The sequence below is a fragment of the Schistocerca gregaria genome, chromosome 2, assembly GCF_023897955.1.
Source record: "Schistocerca gregaria isolate iqSchGreg1 chromosome 2, iqSchGreg1.2, whole genome shotgun sequence".
Taxonomy (NCBI): Eukaryota; Metazoa; Arthropoda; class Insecta; order Orthoptera; family Acrididae; genus Schistocerca; species Schistocerca gregaria.
This window is the reverse complement of record NC_064921.1, coordinates 1042994968-1043020334: the sequence shown is the minus strand read 5'-3', so window position 1 is coordinate 1043020334 and position 25367 is coordinate 1042994968. Positions and strand designations below refer to the sequence as shown.

Sequence of the window (25367 nt, the reverse complement as noted above, 5' to 3'; positions counted from 1 at the left end):
GTGTATAAGAGGTAGTGTGCTTCCTCTCGGGAACGGGACTGTCTAGTGTGCGCAATTTCTGGTTGGCCTAGATAGAAAAGGTGGAACAAGAGTTAGTCGGGGACGAGCTACCAAACAGTCCACTGCCCATGTAAAGATTGTATATTGTGCTGGTTCCGAGAGGGGCTTCTTCTGCGACTTTCCAATGCCTCGGATGGATGGATAAATAGCTGGAACGATTCTGCAATTGGTATCCATCATCGCCACCAAGAAGGGACAGAGTCCAGCAATTCTGCCAGCAAATCCACCTACCAACATGCAGTTGCCACCACATTGTGCAATCACTGTAACGGAATGCTATAATAATGAACAGTGAATGATCAGCTTACTTAGTGTGCTCAAATATAAGGTAACTTATAATTGAATTCATGTACCTACCTTGATTTTTTCCCTATCACAACACCTTTAAAGTTCCTCTCCATTTAAACTATGATTACAGAGTGTCCTAGTTTGTGGAAAAAATGAAGGCCTCAGATCATTAATTAATGTTGTTTGATCTTTGGTAAGAAGGGAATATTCAGATTTACCGTGGATTCAATGAAATTGTGGGAGGTAGTGAATGTAGTCTTGTGAAAGCCTCCCAGGAATGGAAACAGTCTAATTTAAAGTATTGTGGAGTTTCAAAGTCACCTATTTAATCATTTACTTGCAAGTAGAAGACTGTGGTAATAAAGACAATTTGCAGTTTCTCTTAAAGATTAAAAGCTCTTAAAACTGAGGCTTATAAAAAGTTTTGCTTAGTTAACGATTATAGTGCTACCTGTAATAAATTCTAAAAGGTGAGTCAGTTTCTTGCAATTTTGTCAACATTGTGTTTCACTGTAGTAAAAGTGGAAAACTGCAATAGTAGAAAATTATATGTTCGTGATTGCTAAGTGGTTGTCTCTCTTATGTATTGGAAGTGCATATTAGTAGTATAACAGGATCCATAGTTTGTCTATTGTGCTAATGCTAAGTAACAAGTAACGGGAAGACCACTATTTATGAAAACCATAATTTCTTTATTCAAAAGATAGTGAGAAGCAACCTGTTAGTGGATTCCAATTAACTCTCATTTTAAATAGTAAAGTATTTAACTGAGAGATACTTAACCTATGTCCAATTTATGATTCTGCAGTGAATGTTAATAGTAATGTTATAAAGGCCATTCAGTTTGAACAAGCCCTGAAAGTAATAGTGTGTTTCGGTATCTGTTATATTTTTGCAAATAGTTTGTGCTGCTCTAGCTGTTAGCTTCCATATTACTGTGAACATATGTATGTGTCAGAGTTCATTGCACTCGCGTGTGGCAAAGTATAGGTTGTGTTTGTCCGTTAAAGTTACTCATACCTACTTTCTTAAACAAGAATGGTAATCTTTCTCTTGCCTAATTAGGCTGGCGACCGTTTTCTTTATCTGTTAAACAGTGCAGATAAACAAAAATTTTGTTTGTTACTGTTCAAATATTTACGTAATTCTGATTTTCATTTCCAATAAGCCACCCCCGTTAGGCACAACACGGTCAACATAACAAAATTCCTCTCAGAGGGTAACACTGCTCTGTTGCTTTATACCATAATTGCTTTAACAAGATAGTTTTATCTCACGACCTGCCTCTAAGTTTAAGGTTATGGTATAGCAGCAGCAGACAGTAGTGTTATAGGCTGAGTGCATCCCAACTGCCAACAGCACTCGGCAGACCAGGACGGTCACCCATCCAGGTGCTATCCACGCCCGACAGCGATTAACTTCGGTGACCTGACATTAACAGGTTTCACCACTGCCGGAAAGCACACTGCAACGACGTAAGGGGGGGGGAGGGGGGAACTCCCCGGCGACCTGTCGCTACTTACGTCCTTGATGTGTGTGAAGTGAAGATATGAAATCTAGTCCATTCGTTCTAGATTTAACGAGTTTTAAATTAGCGCTATTTGCTATTAAAATTTGATCCACAATGAGGAATGAAACATTGAGAAACTGTCACCAGATACTTTTTAAGATACATCAGAGACTTACTTCGTATCCCCCAGGACGGTACGTATGGAACGTATGAGGGAGTCCTTGGTGAGGTCCCTGAACAGTAATCTGGCCCCGATCTGCGCCTGGGCGACCTTGGCCGCGGTGTGCGGCTGATCACCGAAGAAGGGAATGACCAGCAGCGGAACGGCGTGGTACGTCGCCTCATTCATACTCTGGAGTCCTCCCTGCGATATGAAGAGGCGAACGTTCGGGTGATCTGTGAACAAAGCACCACATGACAGAAGTGGACGTACAGTACAAATGTCAATTGTTGTTCTTTGATGATGATTGTAGTGGTGTCTGCTTGACAAGCTGCAGTGTGTGAAAGAATTTTTTTAAAAGTTGAAATAGAATTTAAATGAAATGTTCCCTTGCAGGTGGGTGACGTAGATAAATGAATCCATAATGAACTTTCACTCTGCAGTGGAATTGCGCTGATTTGAAAATTCCTGTCGGATTAAAATTGTGTGTGAGTGCAACGGTCATATGTATCGTATTTATCGTGTATTTAACATACCTCGCCTCTTCCAAAATTATGCCATTTATTTTGGCAATGTTGAAAATTTAAGTCGTTTGGAAATGCTAGCTCTACCAGCAGATACATCACAACCAATCAGCATGTCGAAAATATATTAAAAATTGATTCCAGTAAACGAAGCATCAAAATTTCTCTAGCTGATTTTCTCAGAAGAAAAGAAGAAAATGTTATAGAATATACCCACTAATCTTTTATTGTGTCCCATTGCCATACGCAATATGAAAATATTGTAGAGTCATAACCCAAATCGAGTCCAAATCGGAAAAGAAGGGGATCAATGAAACAACACGTATCACTAAAAGAACTTTTATTATGGACTCAAACGGGCAGCCGGAATAGGACTGACCTCCTGCACGAAAGAGTGGAGCTGTTTGTACAAACATTGAATAGCACACAATGCTGGTATTTAAACACGTCGTATATTCCAACTTATACAAACATACACTCCTGGAAATGGAAAAAAGAACACATTGACACCGGTGTGTCAGACCCACCATACTTGCTCCGGACACTGCGAGAGGGCTGTACAAGCAATGATCACACGCACGGCACAGCTGACACACCAGGAATCGCGGTGTTGGCCGTCGAATGGCGCTAGCTGCGCAGCATTTGTGCACCGCCGCCGTCAGTGTCAGCCAGTTTGCCGTGGCATACGGAGCTCCATCGCAGTCTTTAACACTGGTAGCATGCCGCGACAGCGTGGAGGTGAACCGTATGTGCAGCTGACAGACTTTGAGCGAGGGCGTATAGTGGGCATGCGGGAGGCCGGGTGGACGTATCGCCGAATTGCTCAACACGTGGGGCGTGAGGTCTCCACAGTACATCGATGTTGTCGCCAGTGGTCGGCGGAAGGTGCACGTGCCCGTCGACCTGGCACCGGATCGCAGCGACGCACGGATGCACGCCAAGACCGTAGGATCCTACGCAGTGCCGTAGGGGACCGCACCGCCACTTCCCAGCAAATTAGGGACACTGTTGCTCCTGGGGTATCGGCGAGGACCATTCGCAACCGTCTCCATGAAGCTGGGCTACGGTCCCGCACACCGTTAGGCCGACTTCCGCTCACGCCCCAACATCGTGCAGCCCGCCTCCAGTGGTGTCGCGACAGGCGTGAATGGAGGGACGAATGGAGACGTGTCGTCTTCAGCGATGAGAGTCGCCTCTGCCTTGGTGCCAGTGATGGTCGTATGCGTGTTTGGCGCCGTGCAGGTGAGCGCCACAATCAGGACTGCATACGACCGAGGCACACAGGGCCAACACCCGGCATCATTGTGTGGGGAGCGATCTCCTACACTGGCCGTACACCTCTGGTGATCGTCGAGGGGACACTGAATAGTGCACGGTACATCCAAACCGTCATCGAACCCATCGTTCTACCATTCCTAGACCGGCAAGGGAACTTGCTGTTCCAACAGGACAATGCACGTCCGCATGTATCCCGTGCCACCCAACGTGCTCTAGAAGGTGTAAGTCAACTACCCTGGCCAGCAAGATCTCCGGATCTGTCCCCCATTGAGCATGTTTGAGACTGGATGAAGCGTCGTGTCACGCGGTCTGCACGTCCAGCACGAACGCTGGTCCAACTGAGGCGCCAGGTGGAAATGGCATGGCAAGCCGTTCCACAGGACTACATCCAGCATCTCTACGATCGTCTCCATGGGAGAATAGCAGCCTGCATTGCTGCGAAAGGTGGATATACACTGTACTAGTGCCGACATTGTGCATGCTCTGTTGCCTGTGTCTATGTGGCTGTGGTTCTGTCAGTGTGATCATGTGATGTATCTGATCCCAGGAATGTGTCAATAAAGTTTCCCCTTCCTGGGACAATGAATTCACGGTGTTCTTATTTCAATTTCCAGGAGTGTATTTCATGCAGTATCAGGAATGAGAAATACTGAAGAACAACTAACAAGTGCTGGTGGTCAGATTCGAACTGGCGACTGCGGCACACGAGCGGCAAGCGCTAAGCACTACACAACAAAGCGTGGCAGTGTAGCTATCCTGGAGAAACAGCGGCGTGCTGTTCCAGAAGTTCTTATTGGAGCCGACTATTGGACCCTGTAGCCAGATCTTACCAATGGTTCTCCGAATGATAACACTGACACATCCTCCTATTCTAGTCGAATTGTGTCATCTTCTTCACTATCGTGAGCATCGTGATCGTCGAGTGGGTCTTGGACCTCCCATCATTGATCTGCGCCTCAGGACCACCTTTGGCTTCATACAGAGGACATGGACGACCTATCCCCATTTTTGTCTTCCAGATGGAGGGTCGTAATCATCACCACCATACGTGACGTCCGATGAGCGCTAAAGGATACGGTATGTCACTAACGCTTTATTAAACTTTCGATATCCCCAATTCTCGTTAATACATAGAATTCCTTACCAAGTCTCTTTTGGTGTATGTCATTAGCCAAAGCTCGGACTTTCTCCTGGACATCCAGGATCCATAAGAGAGCCAACTGCCCTGCTTGTTTGGCTGTAGTGATGATGTATTTCATACACTCATCCTGAAGATGAATGAAACAATAACAATGCACCTATTGTCGTTTCGGCCTCGCCACCTTTGAACAGAAATAACTGTTTGGAGGCTGTAGTGTATTGCTTCGCTCTGTGAGACCACTCGTCTGTGGATGTTAGGCATCTTTCTTCCTGCGACTGATATCGCAATGTGAAAGTTACCTCTGATAATAGTCTCGACTGGAAAACTTTCCCAAGATCAGAGATCATCACTTGTGATCCTCTATGGTTCAAAATTATGTCTTCTACAAGGAAATTCGAAATTTCTGGAGTTTTGGCAGTCGGCACAGCTTTGTTGACGATACAGTGCGTCAGGTAATCAGTGCAGACCACGTTCCATCAGCTCTCGTTTATCGGCAGTGGAAACCTGCAAAGGACCTCTAATCCAGTTAGGTAGAATGGTGCTTCTGCTGGCAGGGCTGGTACCAGACACCCCAGAGGTAACTGTAGCGCCTGCTTCTGTCGTTGCCACTGCCAACAGTGGCTTAAATAATGTCTAGCGGATCGGTAGAGACCTGACCAGTGGTACCTGCACTGATTCTGTCTTGAGTTTTCACGAGACCCGAATGGCCAGGTGTTTAAGCATCGTGGAAATACTTCGCACAGCTGAACATAGATGAATTGACAGAGGAAGCAGCCATTTCTGCCTCACTGTATCATAGGTCTTCTTACACAATACTCTTAATTGACTGGAATCGTCCTCTGTTCCTCAAAGGCTTTAAAAGTTTTCAGCACTGCTGGACCTTCCCTCTCTTTAGAAGCAATGTCATTTAACACACCAATAACTAAGAGTTCATCAGAGCTGCTTTCTGACAAAGAATTCCTTGTGATTGGGCTGCTTTTGGGTACCATTGTGACGTTGTACTCGTGAAGCATCAGTTCAATCTCACCAGGTGTCCCTATTCAGCCTTCAAAGCTAGCAGAGAGGATGGTGGTCTATAACAGCTGTGAATAATCTGCCAAATAAGTAAGGTCGGAACCTATTGATGGCACACTTTTGGAATATACTCTAGAAGCATACACTATCGCATTTCGGGACATTACTATATTTGTGCTAGAACTGCCAATATTATGAAACCACAAGTATCGATACGAAGTTTTATGTCCTCGTGACAAAATTCTAGAATTGTGGAAGATGCTTCGTTCCAGGAAAATTAGGAGTCCCGTGCAGTAGTTCTTGCATTGCACATGGCTTGATATGTAACTCCTTTATGAATGCCGGTAAGACGACCACCTTGAGAGAAAACATCCTCATCACTAATGTGACGAGGAGTCGGAAATTTTGTGACCGTTCTTATTGCCTTGTCGATTGGGACAGACTATCGCCATCCATTTGGTCCCCAAAGACTTATTTCTTTGGCGATGAAGAGATGCTTTCTCGGTTTGAGGCACAGACACACAGTCTGAACACTCCTCAACACGGTTTTTCTTCAAATGTCTTCAATAACAATGAGAGTGTTATCCAGATCGCGAAGAATGTCTCGTCTATGTAAGCTGCCAAATCAGGTTGACCATCACACGTTCTAAGGCGGCTGGAGCTCTAAACCGACAAAAGGGATCATTTTGAACTCGAGAAGGCCTCCAGGAGCCATGAAAGCAATATTTATGAGTCATCTTTGACGACATTGACTTGCCATTAGACCGACTACAGGTCATAGCTGAGAAATTCTTTGCTTTTTTTGGCGTCACAGACACGTGGCGACGTATTTTTCTTCGTTTCTTTGGCAATAATCTAAGAGCACTGCGCAAACAGAATTAAAGGATCGCTCTTTCGAAATCTTGTAATTACAACCAATCGTAACATTTAAGTTTGAAATTTCGCTTACAGGCGCAAAAGCATGGCGCCCTGTCACGTCACCCTTGACCTCGACGACCCTTCATATAGCAAAGTGTCGACACCTGTGGAAGAAAGATCACAGCTCAGTAGTTCATGTGACGTGCAATTCGGGTTAATAGTGCCACATTGACTCTAAATTTCCCCATCTCTCTGCCCAATGCCACCGTGGGTGTGTCACGCGATCTGGAAGACGTCAAACACCCTCTTACCCACATTTCACGCCTCATTTTGAAGCCCCTGCGATGGAGGCCAAATAATGAACGAAATAACAATACCAGACATACCGCCGCTAAGAATTGGCACAAAAAGGCAGCACGGCGTGGCACAAGCGGCATCAATGAGTGTACCCCTTTCCCTTGGGTGTAAGTTCACACACATTTCGCGTTCGAAAACGACAGTCAGCAGTGCAGTGAGCAAAACGAAGACGTTATTTACAACCTCTGACATTGCTGACATCGTTGCTCGTTTCAAGCATTCTCTAAGAACATCATGGAGAGGCAGCCCGAGCGGTTCTGATTGCACCCATTCGGAGCGCAGCGCAACCACAGTTTTTGCTCTCAAGTACGTGCTGGAACCACTTGAGACCGTTCAAAACAATTTGAACGTGACCCAAGAGCTTATGCTTTTTTCAGTACTGTTTTGTGTCCTCCAATCACTTAATCATGGGAGGTTGAAACTCTGACGCGTTAACAAAATAATAAAGGGTCCTTTTAAGGATATCGGTAAACCCCTAGGCGCCATCAGCTCACCTTTATTAGGAGCTTTAAAAGTCTGCCTCTACAGATACAACACATGATGAGAGTACCATGCGCCTGCAGGCAGGCTGCAGTGCTGCTCACTGAGCACAACTGTGCTGGTCTTCCGCCTGATAGTAGGCCGTCCGAAACCAGGGAGTGTGTAAGTGGTTGCCGATCTGCAAGTGCCTAGTACTTGTCCACGGGCTCTGTCCGTGCAGGTAGATTCTTAAAATCTTGATAAACATGGGCGTGTCAAGGGGTAGGTATCCACTAGTAAGAGACTGAATAAAGAAGAGTAGGTAACATTCTATGTGTTGGATCATGTAACGTGAAAGAGTAGTAGCTGACTACGGGGAATTTAACAAGAAGATCGTCCCCTTTTCTATTGCTTGATTCACGTACTTTTCTTGGCTGCTTTTCTGGGTCTCTGAATCATACCACCTCGGAGTTGAATCAGGCATATTACCAAATCACGCTACATGAAGAAGTGCATTGCGGTTAAAACTATGGATTAGAATTTGTGTGAGTTTAACAGGGTGCCATTCGAGCTGACTAACAGCGCCGGTGGATTTGTCTCAGCTGTTGGATATACATATTATTTTCTTACGTTAAGTTTAAATTTGTGTACCACAATAAGGACGATATGATAACTTTTAGCAGAGACTGTCAGTAACATATGGAGCATTTGAGGGAGGTGTTTGAACTCCTTAGTAATTCGGGTTTAAGAGTTAAAGATGAGAAATCAAGGATCGGATTCACAGTTAAGTCATTCCTTGGATATACAGTACATCAACGCTACGTTAGAGTTGACCAGAAGTCAACCAAGACTACCAGAGTGTCCACCCTCTCGGAGTGATCAGAAAATAGCTAGGTTCGTGGGAATGGTGGCTTTCTTTAGAAAATACATGGACCATTCTTATTAACTAGCCAACCCACTGAACGAGTTCCTCAAGAAGTGTTGCCAGTTTCAGGGTGGCGAAACTCTGTAAACCACTTTCGAGGCTATGGCGGCACCCCTTAGTTGGTTGTACCTGCACTCGATAAGCAGTTCATTGTACCAGTGGATCCTTAGAAGTGGGTGGCGGGGCAGTGGGTCTACCTCACGAAAATCCTAAACCAATAGGGCCAGTATTGTATGCTTCTAGGTGGCTAACGCCTTTGGAGAAGAAATATTCCGTGTATGAACTGGAAGCATTATTGATTATGTGCGCCCTGTAGAATTTCAGATTCATCTAACACATAGATCCTTCTTGTTAGAGACCGGCGAACAAGCTTCAACCTGGTAGCTGGCACGGCCGGACATACTGACCGTATCGCCAGATGGGCAGTGCGTAATCCAGCAATCACTTTGAATTTTGATATGAGAAGGGAACTGACAATGTTGCTGAGAACATGATAGTGAACTAAGATGTTAGTGAGTGGGAAATTAGTTTTATTTTGGGTTATTTTATAGCACTCTTTGATGGAATTGGTAAATATCAGTATAATGATGGTTCATTGTGGAAACTGTACAGAAGAATGGAAAGGGAAAGCACTCAGGCGATGTTAGATAAGGAAGGGATTCTTGTACAGCAAACATACTGGCGTAGTAGCCCTAGGATAATGGTGCTCACAGAAGTAAGGCCCATGTTGTCGGAAGAGAGGACGTTTGGGGGAAGGGAGTTTTGAGGAGGCGATTTAAAACGTGGGTCAAAATCCGGAAAGAGCTCAAATGAAAGAGTGTGGCTGGGGATATTCAGACGGTGTTTCGAGCGTGTATAATCTGCTCTATGACAGTCCGATGAGTACAGAATATGGATTGAGAGTAAATCGAATAAAGACGAAACTAATGAGAAATGGTAGAAAACGGAATAGTGAGGAACTTAAAATCAGGACTGATGGACACGAGGTAGATGAAGTTAAGGAATTCTGCTACCTCGACAGGAAAGCAATCAGTGACAGACGGAGCAAGGAGAGCGTCGAAGGCAGACAAACACTGGCACAAAGGGCCCTCCTGGTCAAGAGAAGTCTACTGCTGTCAAACATTTGAGGAAAAAATTTCTGAGAATGTATGTTTGGAGTACAGTGTTGTATGGTAGTGAAACATGGAATGTGGGAACACTGCGACAGAAGGAAATCGAACTATTTGAGATGCTGTGCTACAGACGAATGTTGAAAATTAGGTGGACTGATAAGGTAAGGAATGGGGAGGTTCTAGGCCGAATCGGAGAGGAAATATGTGGAAAACATTGACAAGCAGAAGGGACAGGATGAGTGTACATCTGTGAAGACATCCGGGAATAACTTCTATGGTACTAGAGGAAGCTGTAGAGGACAAAACCTTAGAGAAAGGCAGAAATTGGAATACATCGAGGAGATAACTGAAAACGTATGTTGCAAGTGCTACTCTGAGATGAAGAGATTGGCAGAGGAGAGGAATTCGTGGCGGGCCACATGAAACCAGTTAGAAGACTGACCAAGCTTGGTGCTCTAGATTGTAAGCCGATGGGTCACCACAGGAAAATGTATATTGATAAAATGTATGTTGATAAAATGTATATTGATACTTATTTTGTGAGTCCTTTTCCAAGGTCACGAATACGGAGGATACCTTTTCGAGGTTCTCTTGGTTATTTCCTACTGGGTCTGTGAACACACTATCTGCTCTATACTGGTTGTGCAAGATCTTGGTGCCGGCCGTTATGGGCAAGCGGTTCTAGGTGCTTCATTCCGGAACCGCGCTGCTTCTACGGTCACAGATTCGAATCCTGCCTCGGGCTGGGATGTGTGATGTCCTTAGTTAGGTTTAAGTAGTTCTAATTCTAGGGGACTGATGACCTCAGATGTTAAGTCCCATAGTGCGTAGAGCCATTTGAACCATTTTTTTTAAAGATTTTGGTACATTTGGTCCTCGCCGGATATTGATTTCTTACAATGCCACGACTTTCACCTTTCGAGTATTTACGGAGTTTCTGTTTGCTTGAGGAATTAGGCATTCAATAATTACACCTTATTACTCAAATCCTTCATTTGCAGGGAGAGAAAATCGTAACCTAAGAGCTGCTTTGATTGCTTGCCATCACTCTGATGACGCTAGGTAGGACCCAACTCTGGGGTAGCTAATGTACGCTTCTTTACATTTGCTAATAAGACTTTAACTAAGGCCGCATTTTCTCTTTAAGACTAATTCTCCGTTAGATAATTTGTGGTCTACAGAAGGTCTGTTTCCAGGCAAGATATCCACTGGGAAGCCTAAGAGCAGAGACTCATAGTTACACCAAACGGACACGCTCGAATCTGTACAAGGTTGAGAATCGAGTATGTCGTAGGAACTTTGAGAAGATGTATATGATGGAGGCCAGGTTAACGCGTAAGCTCCTGCCAAGCTTTAAGAGCCCCTTAAAAATGGTGCCGTTTGTTACCCCGGTTAATCTGTTGATTGAATAAAGAGCTTTCTATTGCTAAGCAAAACAAGAGAGAGGTTACCCAGATTAAAGCATATTATGAACAACATAAGTTGTCTTTGTAATTGTGCGGCATTGCTGTTGCCTCATATCTGTTACGGTGTTATTCCTTTTTGGTACTGTGTCTGTTCTCCAGGCTGGAGGCAAAATTTTTGGAGGAGTGGTGGCTTTGGGGGGGGGGGGGGGGGGGAGGTTGTACCCTGTCCGAAGGATAGCTATTTCCTCCGGCACCAGCAATCTCGTTCTTGGGTGTGTGACACTGACGCCGCCTGACGGTGACTGCAGCAGGACACAGAACCACTGTGATGATGCTGCCGTAGAGATCTTGGAGGGAGGCCATTGAGTGACTACAAGTTGCTGGAGAGACATCAGGAAAAGCAGTTTTGCGAACATGATCAGTATAGTCAGTGCTGAAATGTGAACAACGACCTGTTGGAGCAGGTATTGCTTTATCCTGTCATATATACGACATTGCACAAACGCAAGGAAGGACTTCTTCAGATTGCAAGGAGCACAATCAGAGTGATTTTGAGCTAATGTTGGTATCCTGGTGCCCTTGTGCTCAAGCTGATCACAGTATTAAGTGCAAAGGTGCATTAAGTGAAGTCAGTTATAGCTGACTTCTTCCGAAAGCCACGAGTGTCGAGTTACGGCTTGCATGACGGGCAATACTGTGTACACTGAGATGAAATAGCGATAAGCACATATACAGACGGCGGTAGTATCGCTTACACAAGGTGTAAAACGGCGGTGCATTCGCAGAGCTGTCATTTGTACCTACGTGATTCATGTGAAAAGGTTTCCGACGTATTTATAGCCGCACAATGGGAATTGACGATTTTGAAAGTGGATTGGTAGTTGGAGCTAGACGCATGGGACATTCCATTTCGGAAATCTTTACAGAGTTCAATATTCAGACATTCACAGATTGTGCCTAAACACCAAATTTCTGGCATTACCTCTCACCACGGACAAATCAGTCACTTAACGAATGAGAGTAGCGGTGTATGAGTAGACCAGCAACACTGCGTGAAATAACTGCAGAAATCGATGTGGGACGTTCAACGAATGTATCCGTTAAGACAGTGCAACGAAATTTGGCGTTAACGGACTGTGGTAGCACATCATCGACACGAGTGCCTTTACTAACAACACGACATCGCCTGCAGCACCTCTCTTGCACTCGTAACCATACACGACTGGAAACCCGTGGTCTGGTCAAATGAGTCTCGAGTTAAGCTGCTAAGGTATTATGATACGGTTCGGGTGTGGTGCAGACCTCACGAAGCCGTGGACTCAATTTGCCGACAAGGCACTGTGCAAGACGGTTGTGGCTCCGTAATGATGTTGGCTCTGTAATCTGCGTCTCTTGGTCCAGCTGAACCTATCATTTGACTCGAAATGGTAGTGTACGGCTCCTTGGAGACTATTAGCAGGCATTCCTAAATCTGCATGGTCCCGAACATTGGTGGAACTTTTATTGATGACAAGAAGCCATGTAAATGGGCCACAATCGTAAGCGATTAGTTTGAAGAACATTCTGGAAAATCTGAGCGAATGTTTTGGCCTCCCAGATCGCCCGACATCAATCACATCGAAGATTTATTGGTTGTGATCCAGTGGTCAGTTTGTACGTAAAACGTACAGAAAACAATACACCGGAAACACTATCGCAAATATGGACAGCTATAGAGGCAGCATGGCTCAGTATTTCTTCAGGGGACTTCCAACGACTTGTTGAGTCCATGACACGTCGACTTGCTGGAAAACGTCAGTCAAAAGGAGGCTCGACGCGATATTGGGAGGTGTCCCATGGCTTTTGTCCCCTCAGTGTACAGCACATGGGGAGTGCTAAAGTGAGTAATGGCCCATAAAGTAAGCTGGTTCCCATCAGCAGGGGCAGTGCATGTGATAGTGCAGAAGTATAATGTGTTTGAAAACTTGTCACAATCAGATTCTTTCCGTACTATGTTTTCATGGTGATTCAGATATTGAACCTGTGGTTCATTCATGTTGTTGTTGTTGTTGTCTTCAGTCCTGAGACTGGTTTGATGCAGCTCTCCATGCTACTCTATCCTGTGCAACCTGCTTCATCTCCCAGTACCTACTACAACCTACATCCTTCTGAATCTGCTTAGTGTACTCATCTCTCGGTCTCCCTTTACGATTTTTACCCTCCACACTGCCCTCCAATGCTAAATTTGTGATCCCTTGATGCCTCAAAACATGTCCTACCAACCGATCCCTTCTTCTAGTCAAGTTGTGCCACAAACTTCTCTTCTCCCCAATCCTATTCAATACCTCCTCATTAGTTACGTGATCTACCCATCTAATCTTCAACATTTTCCTGTAGCACCACATTTCGAAAGCTTCTATTCTCTTCTTGTCCAAACTAGTTATCGTCTATGTTTCTCTTCCATACATGGCTACACTCCAAACAAATATTTTCAGAAATGACTTCCTGACACTTAAATCTATATTCGATGTTAACAAATTTCTCTTCTTCAGAAACGCTTTCCTAGCCATTGCCAGTCTACATTTTATATCCTCTCTACTTCGACCATCATCAGTTATTTTACTTTCTAAATAGCAAAACTCCTTTACTACTTTAAGTAGTAATCTAATTCCCTCAGTATCACCCGATTTAATCTGACCACATTCCATTACCCTCGTTTTGCTTTTGTTGATGTTCATCTTATATCCTCCTTTCAAGACACTGTCCATTCCGTTCAACTGCTCTTCCAAGTCCTTTGCCGTCTCTGACAGAATTACAATGTCATCGGCGAACCTCAAAGTTTTTACTTCATCTCCATGAATTTTAATACCTACTCCAAATTTTTCTTTTGTTTCCTTTACTGCTTGCTCAATATACAGATTGAATAACATCGGGGAGAGGCTACAGCCCTGTCTCACTCCTTTCCCAACCACTGCTTCCCTTTCATGCCCCTTCACTCTTATAACTGCCATCTGGTTTCTGTACAAATTGTAAATAGCCTTTCGCTCCCTGTATTTTACCCCTGCCACCTGTTAATTGCTATATTCTCTTACATGAAAGAATTCTTTATATATATAACTTTTACTGATCACTTAGACGTGTGTGTACCTGAGCAGTATACTGGAAGTTGGTGTCTTGCTGACTGGGGAATACCTAGTAGCACCCACACAGCAACTAGGTAGTAGCGATTTTATTCAGCTTCCTATTACAGATAAATGAATACTTACTGGTGTAGTAAGTTATTGTTGTTGTTATTATTGAAGGCAGTATATCATATGTTGTGAAGTAATGAATTCGGTTTCACATGTACGGTCATATTAGACTGTTTTGTATTACTTGAAAATCATTTTCTTTTGGCCTTTATCCTGCTTCAAAGCGCGGTCGGCCTTGTTACTATAAATTTGGCAGTGTCATTGTCAGAGGGTGGCAGGATGCCCTTCCTGTCACCACCCCGAACACCCAGGGATGGAATTAGTGTACCTCAGCTGTCCGCGTCTCGTGTAGGCCTTGGAATAGTGCAAACGTTTTTCAAATGTCTGCGAGTCGTGTAACAGGGGCTGAACGTGGAGACCAGCCCGGTATCGATGTGAAAAACGGCATAAAAGCCACATCCAGGCTCGCCGCCATACCGGACCTCATCATTAAACCGTCACGCGTTTTCCATCCGGTGCCGGCGCGCCTACCCGAGTCCAGGAAGCAGCGCAAGAGCGCTCTCGACTGCCCTAGCGGGTTATTACTTTAAAAAAATAATTTGTAATATTCAAGCTCTGTCAAGTTTCTTCAGAACTGAGTTTTTTAAGCTACACTACTGGCCATTAAAATTGCTACACCAAGAAGAAAGGCAGATGATAAACGGGTATTCATTGGACAAATATATTATACTAGAACTGACATGTGATTACATTTTCACGAAATTTGGGTGCATAGATCCTGAGAAATCAGAACCCAGAACAACTACCTCTGGCCGGAATAACAGCCTTGATACGCCTGGGCATTGAGTCAAACAGAGCTTGAATGGCGTGTACAGGTACAGCTGCCCGTGCAGCTTCAACACGATACCACAGTTCATTAAGAGTAGTGACTGGCGTATTGTGACGAGCCAGTTGCTCGGCCACCATTGACCTGACGTATTCAATTGGTGAGACATCTGGAGAATTCGCTAGCCAGGGCAGCAGTCGAACATTTTCTGTATCCACAAAGGCCCGTACAGAACCTGCAATATGCGGTCGTGCATTATCCTGCTGAAATGTAGGGTTTCATAGGGATCGAATGAAGGGTAGAGCCACGGGTCGTAACACACCTGAAATGTAACGCACACTTTTCAAAGCGCAGTCAATGCGAACAAGAGGTGACCGAGACTTGTAGCCAACGGTACCCCACACCATCACGCCGGGTGATACACCAGTATGGCGATGACGAATACAGGCTTCCAATGTGCGTTCACCGCGATGTCGTGAAGCACGGATGCTGTAAACAGAACCTGGATGAAATCCGAAAAAATGACATTTTGCCATTCGTGCACCCGGGTTCGTCGTTGAGTACACCATCGCACGCGCTCGTGTCTGTGATGCAGCGTCAAGGGTAACGGCAGCCATGGTCTCCGAGCTGATAGTCCAAGCTGCTGCAAACGTTGTCGCATTGTTCGTGCAGATGGTTGTTGCCTTGCAAACGTCCGCATCTGTTGACTCAGGGATCGAGACGTGGCTCCACCATCCGTTACAGCCATGCGGATAACATGCCTGTCATCTCCTCTGCCAGTGATACGAGGCCGTTGTGATCCAGCACGGCATTCCCTATTACCCTCCCGAAGCCACCGATCCATATTCTGCTAACAGTCATTGGATCTTGACCCATGCGAGCAGCAATATCGCGATACGATAAACCGCAATCACGATAGGCTACAATCCGACCTCCTTACACGAGGCATCGCAACAACGTTTCACCAGGCAACGTCAGCCAACTGCTGTTTGTGTATGAGAAATCGGTTGGAAACTTTCCTCATGCCAGCACGTTGTAGGTGTAGCCACCGGCGCCGACCTTGTGTGAATGCTCTGAAAAGCTAATCATTTGCATATCACAGCATCTTCTTCCTGCCGGTTAAATTAGCGTCTGCAGCACGTCATCTTCGTGGTGTAGCAATTTTTAATGCCAGTAGTGTTCCGCATGCCATCTTCGCCTCTAGTGGAGCGAGTGTCGTTTTGCAGGTGACAGTGTGAGCAGGGAGTCTGGGGACGGCGGACGGCGGAACAGGAAGGGCTCTTCAGGCACGGCCTGTTGTGATCTGAGCCGTGCGATTTCTCTGTCTGACGACTGGACTTTGGAATTCCGCTTCGGATTGCGTGTCCGAGAATAGTTTTCATCCTGGAGGCGTCAGGAGTCGCGAGGTGGCCGAAGCGATTTCTACTGCGGAAGTCCGTGACTGCAGCGCATTCGTTAAGAGATAAATGTGTCGTCTTAGAACTGTGGTGAGGCATCTGACGTCTGTCTGGTGAATTTGGTGACAGCGTGAGGTGCACTAAAAGTTCCTTTCTGTTGTCGGTCCCAGTATGTTGGCGTCCGCTTATGCGCCTTACCCGCCTTCACGGCCATTAGGACTATAAAAATACCGGCGTAATCTTCCCGCTTGCTTAAGCCCTGGTCGCGTGTAATTTGAGTGTGAAATCAAGAGGCCTACCCGTTTCTGTGCCAACTGCTTATTGTACCAGCATAAATTTGTAATTTTCTATAAAATTAAGTCATACTGTGTTTCTGCCTCATATACGACACCACTGTGGACTTTAAGTTAGCTCGTTTTTTGCTTGCTAGTTAACTTGTAAATTCTGGAAGAAAAGGATTTGGGCTATTCTCTTTGTATTTAAGGGACTGTCTGCTTAATTTAATCGAAGTTCGTTTGCCAACCGTTTGCTTCTCTTCAAATTTGTTGTTTTTCCGTGCCGCGTGGTAGCCCCTTCCTGCGGTTACGCCATTGAGCGTTTTGAAACTGTATTGCGGTTGGCGGGCGAATCTTCTTACAACCTTGTTGAGATTTTGGTGTGTGTTCAGTAATAAGCACGTGACTTTTGTTTTGTTTTTTTGCTATTAATACCGGGGTATTTGGTCTCTGCCCGCTTTGCTCGTATGACTGGCAGTTACTAGCGTCTTGACGGAATTGCCTCTACTATCCGGGAGATGTCTATGTCTGATTTACGCAGAGTAACTACCTGGGTGCAGCTAGTTGGATTCTGGAGTTGCGGGTGTGCTATCTCAACAGTACTCGCATGGACCATAAAAGGATTGCTTGACGCAACATTATACCTGTCTTGTTTTTTTGCATTATCTGTGTGTGTGTGTGTTTATTTTGGGGAATAGAACGTAAATTTTAAGGTTATTGTTTTAATAAGTTTTCATGTCTTTTGTTAGTAGTGTTATGGAACTTTTCAAATACCAATGAAGGTGATTCGATGAACCCTCTTCCAGGCACTTAATGTGATTTGCAGAGTATCCATGTAGATGTAGACCAAGCAATTGCGAAGCAGTAAACAGACTGTCAGAAAATACTGTAAAGTGATTTGCTAAATTTTTTGAGACACAATTTCTTCTTGTTGTAGCTGTAATTTTGCATCATTCTTCTGTCACATGACCTTGTACTAAAATGTTTTCTGCATCGTAGTAGTTACATAGTAACTCATTATAGGATATGAAACTTGGTGATAAATGATTAATTCTCAAGTAACTGTAACGTATTTCCTTGCCTCTGTGATGTATTTTGCTGAAAGTATTTGCGGTTCTAGACGCTTCAGTCCGGAACCGCGCTGCTGCTACGGTCGCAGGTTCAAATTCTGCCTCGGGCATGGATGTGTGTGATGTACTTAGGTTAGTTAGTTCTATGTCTAGGGGACTGATGACCTCAGATGTTAAGTCCCATAGTGCTTAGAGCCATTTGAACCACTTTTTTGAAAGTATTTGTTTCCGTAATTGTGGTAGTTAAGTGCAAAGCTCATTTGTTGTCTTTGAACATGAGACTTCCTTAAGTATATACACCATTTTGGGCCTCCTAGGTTTTTAATAGTACATTGTAAACACTGCAGTATATTTTCGGGAATGTGCCAATTTATGAAATTTGATCTTTTGTCATTCTTAACGTGTTTTTAATTAATTGTTGTAAGATTACAAATAAAATTTTCTTAAGTAGTTAGATGAAATTTTTAAAGCAATGTTGTTCAATAAATATTTTGGTTATGAATGATGTCCAACCTTTACTTGAGCGTAGTCCCTCCCCTCCTAGACAACCACACGCAGTAGCTGTGTACCAATTACATCCTGGTAAAGTGTACACTTAAGTTATCTTGAAGAACAGCTCACCCAGTATGGACTGCTGCGGCAGCCATTTGCCGACCATGACGTTATCCGGCTGTGAAGGCAGGGAGTCGTTCTCCCATTTCCAGATGACGCGCTGCGGCAGTTCTCTGAACGCCTCCACGAGGGCCTGAATCTTCTCCAACGGAAGATCCTTGCTTCGGACGTTGGAACCAAGGCTGCAGTAGACGACGCCATGCTCCGCTCCGTCTAAGAAATCTTGGATATTCTGCAACGTTTGTAAATCACACCACTGAATGTCTAAGTTTGAGAGGGCGTTACAAATTTCTCAAATTACTTACATGTAATTCTACTGTCGGTCATTTTGATGCAAGTATTCACTATTACGTTCAGTCATCGTCATGGATAAACTAACAGTTGAAACAGAAAAAGTGTTTATGCCGCTATTCCTCTCTGCATTTAAGGTGTCACGCCATATTGAAATGAGAGGATTGAAAATGAAACTATAAAGAGGATTTTTTTTTGCAATATATCTTTCGAAAAGGTAAGCGCTTGCTGAGAGTCCTCACTACGAACGTTGTAAAACACTCGTCTTGGTGGTCAATTTTGTTTACCAGTTAGTGCCAGTATGGTCGCAAATTTCCTTACAAGCTTATTGACTAAACTGGTAGAATTTGGTTTCACTACTTATCATAACTTCGTGAAATTGATTCCTCCATAGTCTTTCACTTGAATGGAGGAAAACGATTCCGCGAACGTACGCTCTGATCACCGCATTGTGCAAAAGTGATTCAAAGACTGTGTGAAAGCAGGAAAAGAAGAGAACAGAAGCGTTTGAATGTCGTGCTGTAAAAGGACGTTGACAATGAGATAGACTGAGACAAGAAAAGAAGAGGTTCTCCGGAAACTCGGGGGTGAGAAGTGGGGGGTGGGGTGGGTTAAAGAGGGGATGGGAGAAAGAAATGCAGGGTGAAAAGTATTTAAACCGACAAACTCTGGGAGGTTGTAGGGAACATCAAAACAAATATTTTTCATTAGTGTCATTATTTCCTATGAGGATTATTTAAACCGGTGGAGGCCGTATTACGCTCTTCAGTTGTTAGATGGCGTATTACGCTCTTCAGTTGAGGCAACTGCTGTCCACCAGTGTAGTAGTGCATTTTCTCTGTTTACTAATGGAGCAATACACCTGGAGTGAGTAAACTGGTAATACATAGTGCACCACAACGGACGAGCTGCACAGCGGGTTTATCAACAACAATATCCTAATCGACGTATCCTGCATCATACGACCTTTGATGCTGTGGACCAACGTCTGCGTGAGACCGGGTCATTTAGCAGATTACCAGGAGAGGGATGCCGTCGCACGGTAAGAACGCTGCAATGTGAGGAAGCTGTCTTGCAGCATATGGAGCGGGATCCTTCAATCAGTACTCGTGCAGTTGCGCGTAACATGGGGACGAATCAGACGAAGCAATTGTTACGTCCATTTCACTTACAGCGTGCCCAAAACCTGGAACCAGTTGATTATCCACGCACAGCACAGTTTTCGCAGTGGTACCTGGAACAGTGTGAAATGCATCCTACATTTCCATCCTTTGTGTTATTTACCAATGAAGCAACGTTCGAGCGTGATGGAGTCTTCAACATTCACAATTCGCAAGTTTGGAGTGGGGATAATCCACATTCCGCAGTTACTAGCACTCATCAAGTGCATGTTCTTCGTTAATGTGTGGCTCGGTGTTGTTGGGGACTGTTTAATTGGGCCGTATCCGCTACGTAGGCCATTAAATGGCAGGCACTATTACAATTTTTGCGCCAGAGCATTCTCAGAACTGCTGGAAGACATCCCGCTCCCAAGAAGACAACGCATGTGGTTCCAACATGACGGAGCGCAGGCACATTTTAGCCGTCGTGTGCATCGATTCCTGGACCGACGGTTACCAGAAGGATTGGCAGAGGTGGTCAATGGCCTGCTCGATCCCCAGATATGTCCCCTCTGGACTTTGTGTGGGGAGAGGTGCGTAATCTTGATTCTGCAGCTCTTTTTGATCAGAAGAGGATCTGGTTGCCCGGATAGTAGCAGCAGCAGGAACAAATCAGGATACTCTTGGGGCTTTTGCCCTTCTCAGACAGAACATGATACGACGGTGCAACCTTTGTTTACGTACTAGGTTTGTTCTGCTCAATTCACTGGGAAATACTTAACTAACAATATCCTCTGTTTAATGACAACAAACACGGCAAACATTCACGAAGTGTAAAAAATAAACAATAATTTCAAAAATATTACAATGGTAAACATGTTAGGATACCAATATTGTGATAGTGTATGGGCGTCGTTTATATGTCCTTGATAGCGCAACGAAAAGAGAAGTAAAATTATTTACAATAGTTCCTACTTATGCTGTGTATTTAGGAAAATGGTTCCAATGGCTCTGAGCACTATGGGACTTAACATCTGAGGTCAGCAGTCCTCTAGAACTCAGAACTACTTAAACCTAACTAACCTAAGGACATCACACACATCCATGCCCGAGGCAGGATTCGAACCTGCGACCGTAGAGGCCGCACGGTTCCAGACTGAAGTGCCCAGAACCGCTCGGCCACAGCGGCCGTATCATATTTAGGACTACACATACAAATAATCTGTATAAACGAGAGCAAGCACTGTACATAAGCACTATAAGTTACTTTTTCTGTGACAGTAATACAGCTAATTGCAACATTGAACCTATAATTGCATTTTACATTATAAATAGTAATGTTTTAATACGCCAGACTATGAATACAATTGAATTGTGAACTATAAGTAAAGGTTTAAGTAGTGCATACTGCATTCATACAAGAAATATATTAATGAAGCAACTTTTAAAGTACTACAGCCTAATGAACTATGGAGATATTACGCTGGTTTAAGCGATGAAGAAACTTCTTTAGGGAAGAAGTGTTGGCTGATTCTTTGTTTATTCAGAAAGAGATTAGGCAAACTGTTCTTATACTAATGAATCTCGTCCATAAGATTCATTTTGGTAATTTTATCTGAAAAGTCTAAGAACCAAATGTTGTTTTCTGTAGTGTCTATTTATGATTATTTTCTGTGTAGATTGGTGGCAAAGGCAGAGTTGCTGAAGTTATTCCGTCGCAGGGCATTCAAGTGTTCCTTAAACATTGTTTCGAAAATTCTACCTGTTTTGCCAGTGCAGAATTTGGCAAAGTTACTACAGTTCAGTTTATAGATGCCTGATCTGTTTTTGGTGGTGTTAATGTCGGGAAATGCGTATACAACTAACTGTTGAAGCTTATTTTTGGTGGAAAGGCTGAGTTTGATAGTATTCATTTTGAATGGGTTGAAATTTTACTGATGTATAGTACGATTGCTTAATTTATTGATTTTTATGTCTTTCACAGTTGCTGCAAATATTGTTTGTTGAGGGATATAGTTCAGTAATTCTTGCTGCTTGGAGAGCTCATCTATTATTGCCGCGTCATATCCATTATTGTGGCAACTCATTTAATTATAATGATTTTCTTCTGCTGTTAGGCGGGGCTGAAGGAGAATTATGCATGTAATGAAGCATTGGCCTAAATGTAGCCATGGCAGGATGTGTTACTAATGGTGACATCTGTGGTTTTTGCCTTAGAAAACTTGTCAAAGCGATATTTAAGATCTAGGAACTTAATGCTAACTTTGGTTGATGTTTAACAGTAAATGTGGCAGTGTTACGTAATTTTCTCAGGTCTCACGCTAGAATACCAACTTCGCTGCTGTATAGCTTCAATTATAGTGCCTTCACGTATAAATGCTCTTTTTTCAGTAATTTCCAGCTTTGTTTACAAAAATCTATGTTAACAACTTCACACAACGTTCCTTAACAGTTGGCAGCCCTGGCGCAGACTACTTGTGCTTGAATATTGAGATCCTGAATATAAGTAGTTGATTCTGTAACAATTGTCAACTGAGTTAACATTTCACCGTAAAGAAGTTGATTAGAGCCTATTTCGTATCTATTGAAGGTTTCACTTGTTTCAAAGTATTTCTCAAAAAACAAGAAAGAAAAAAGGAAAGAAAGAAGAAAAGGAACATGTCCTAAGGGCCTGTTTCTGCGTATTTTAGACGCATGTTTTTATAAAAATTTGACTTTCGCGTAAGCATTCAGTGAACAATTTATGTTGTTTGCGTTATGCGAATATTTAGTATTGGCGTATCTGCTCGGGGAATTAAAGGTTTTAAGTTCTATGCTTTCTTTCTTTTCAAAGCACTTAAAGTCCATATCATACATACGCATTGTTATTCCTAATTTTTCGGGTACACAAGTGTCGAGTTTTAGCGATATTTTAAGTGCATTACGCTTAATAGTGTAAACATATGTTGGTGTTCCACATAGCTATAGTGACTCTTAATTTGTAGTTAATAATATATTACTGTTATTGTCTGACAAATACTTGGAAAATAATTGTAAACAACCATGAGCACGTAATGTCTGAGATGTCCTTGGAAATTAAGTTTTGGGGTCCTATGCAGCTATTGTGACAAATGGTTACATTGGAGGCAATGTAGTGGCATGGGAAGTGGGAAAGTGAATGGGTCTCTTCCATGGTATTGCGAAGTGTTGTTGTGCTATAATTCAGACAGAGAGAAGCAAATTACTGTTTGTGGGAATTTCAATGGAGAGTTTCTGAAAGTGTCTGTTGAATGTATGACCTTGAAATATTGCTTGATTCTTTCAGTTTGTCATTTGTTTTTCCTACTTCGGTAGCACAGGAAAGCATCACACTGATACATAACGTTTTCCTGGAACAAGATAAATAAAATCAAAGGAAAACTTTTCCTCTGAAGAATAGTCTTTCTGATCATGATGCTCAGATAGTTACATTATATTACATGGTTCCATACAATAACGTAGTGCAAAATAGTGCATTCAGTTAACAATTTAACATTTGCAAATTTTAGGGGAAGTTGGCAACCGACTGGAATTATGTGCACAGGGAACCTGATGATAATTTAAAATCTACCCTATTCCATTACGTCTTTGCGAGTATATCTGAAAATGGCTTCCCTAAGAAAACAATGAAGCATAACTGTAATAAACTATCTAAAAAGCTGTTCTTTACTAAAGGGAGAAAAGTATCTAGTAAACAGGAAAGGGGAAATGAGACTTAAAGCGAGAAGCAGTAATGATCCAAAAACAGACAAAAATTATAAAATTTCCTGCATTATGTTAAGAAAAGTTATTAAAAAGTCCAGAAGTATACATATTTGTCTGAGATTAGCACAACTAAATATAAGATTAAAACAATTTGGAATATTCTAAAAACTGAGTGCATAGGAAGACTGTATGCCTGTCAAACTCTATGTAAATTATTTAACAAAGATAGGGGTAATGCCTATGCAATTTGATAAAATTTAAATTCAACTCAGCTCTCTGAATTAGGAAAGAACTAAATTCACTCAAAAGTGAAAGCCCCATGGAATTGATGACGTTTCCAAAAGAGCACTAAAAGCTTATTACCGACAGAGAAATAGAATTCACAGTCTATGTAGTAAAACACTGAAACAGGGTATTTTTCCAGAGAGACTGAAATTTGCTGTTGTTAAACCATTCCATACACAAGGAGATATATTTGATACTAACAGCTATTGCCCAGTCTCACTTCTGACAGCCTTACACAAAACTGTTGAAACAGTAACATATTCAGCAGTTGCGTGACACATTTGCGGAATTGAAGTACTAACAAAAAGCCAATTTGCTTTTCAGAAAGACTTTTCAACAGTGAAATCTTTATATGCTTTCATTGATCAAATATTAAATGCTCTGAACGACCTAACATCACCCACCGGGATTTTATGTGATCTCTCAAAGGCTTTTGCTGTGTGAATCATGAAAATCTTCTGGATGAACTGAAGTATTGTGGAATGAGCGGGACAGTGCACAGACGATGTAATTCATCCTGAACTGGAAGAATGAAATAGTTAGAAATTAACAGTATAGATACTCTGCAATAACACCAGCAGTGTTCTCTAACTGGGGAGGTTTCAAGAACGATTTGCAACAGGGTTCAGATTTGGGTCCCTTATTGTTTCCTAAAATACAGTATGTTAAACACTTGTCAGTCTCTACTCAAGAAGACACAAACCCAGTTCCTTTTGCTGATGATACAGGTGTAGCAATGACATCCAACAAGAAAAATTAGCTGAGGAAATTATAATAGTGTTTTTGGAAACTTATTCATTCTCTGCAAATGGACTGTTTTGAGATAAAACAGTACATGCAGTTCTGTACAGTAAATGGCATAACACCTTTGATAAATATGGACTTTGAACATAAGTCCGTTTTCAAGCCACAGTATTCAAAATTTCTGGCAGTGTGCATTGATGAGAAACTGAATTGTATGAAACACATTGACGATCTGCTGAAACGTCTAATTTCATCTGCTTGTGCCATTTTGGCGTTAAACGTATCAGTAAATTAGCCTTCTATGTCTGTTTTCATTCACCGCTTTTGCACGGCATCGTATTTTGAGGTAACCCATCTTGCAGAGAAAAGTATTGACTCCACAAAAGCTGGACTGTCTATAGGGTCCTCTGGCCCAAGAGGAATTGCCTCCAGTCGTTCCTCTGTCATGCAGACTCTCGTCTCGAGGATTGTTACGTCGGGAATTTCATGTGTAGCGTTTGACAATACAAGACCCGCAGATGATAACCTTGCCAAAAGTGTGTTATATAGATATGGAGTGCTGTTCTTGGAACCATCACTTCAGACTTAAATAGACTGATATCAGTGTGAAGACGCCGTAAGAGGTAAAAACATTTACAGCCGTCGTGTGAAGGAGTTAAGCAGCGGGAGAGTGACCGGAAGGTGAGTTATATTTTTATTGATGAAGACATTGAGGAAAACTTCTTACACATTAGTTTAAGAAACTATTTTCGTTATCTGAGGACAAGGAGGCACGTATTACA

The 25367-nt window shown here is 43.1% G+C and overlaps 1 protein-coding gene across 1 annotated transcript in view; it reads right to left on the bottom strand.

The window, feature by feature from the left end:
- LOC126335559 (UDP-glucosyltransferase 2-like) overlaps window positions 1-25367 on the bottom strand; it is a 470415-nt gene that overhangs the window by 379754 nt on the left and 65294 nt on the right. Inside the window, exons 5-6 of the mRNA XM_049998978.1 lie at window positions 18452-18674; window positions 2035-2254 (exon numbers count right to left, since the gene is read on the bottom strand). Of these exons, the coding sequence (XP_049854935.1) occupies window positions 2035-2254; window positions 18452-18674 (443 nt within the window). The remainder of the gene's footprint in view (window positions 1-2034; window positions 2255-18451; window positions 18675-25367) is intronic.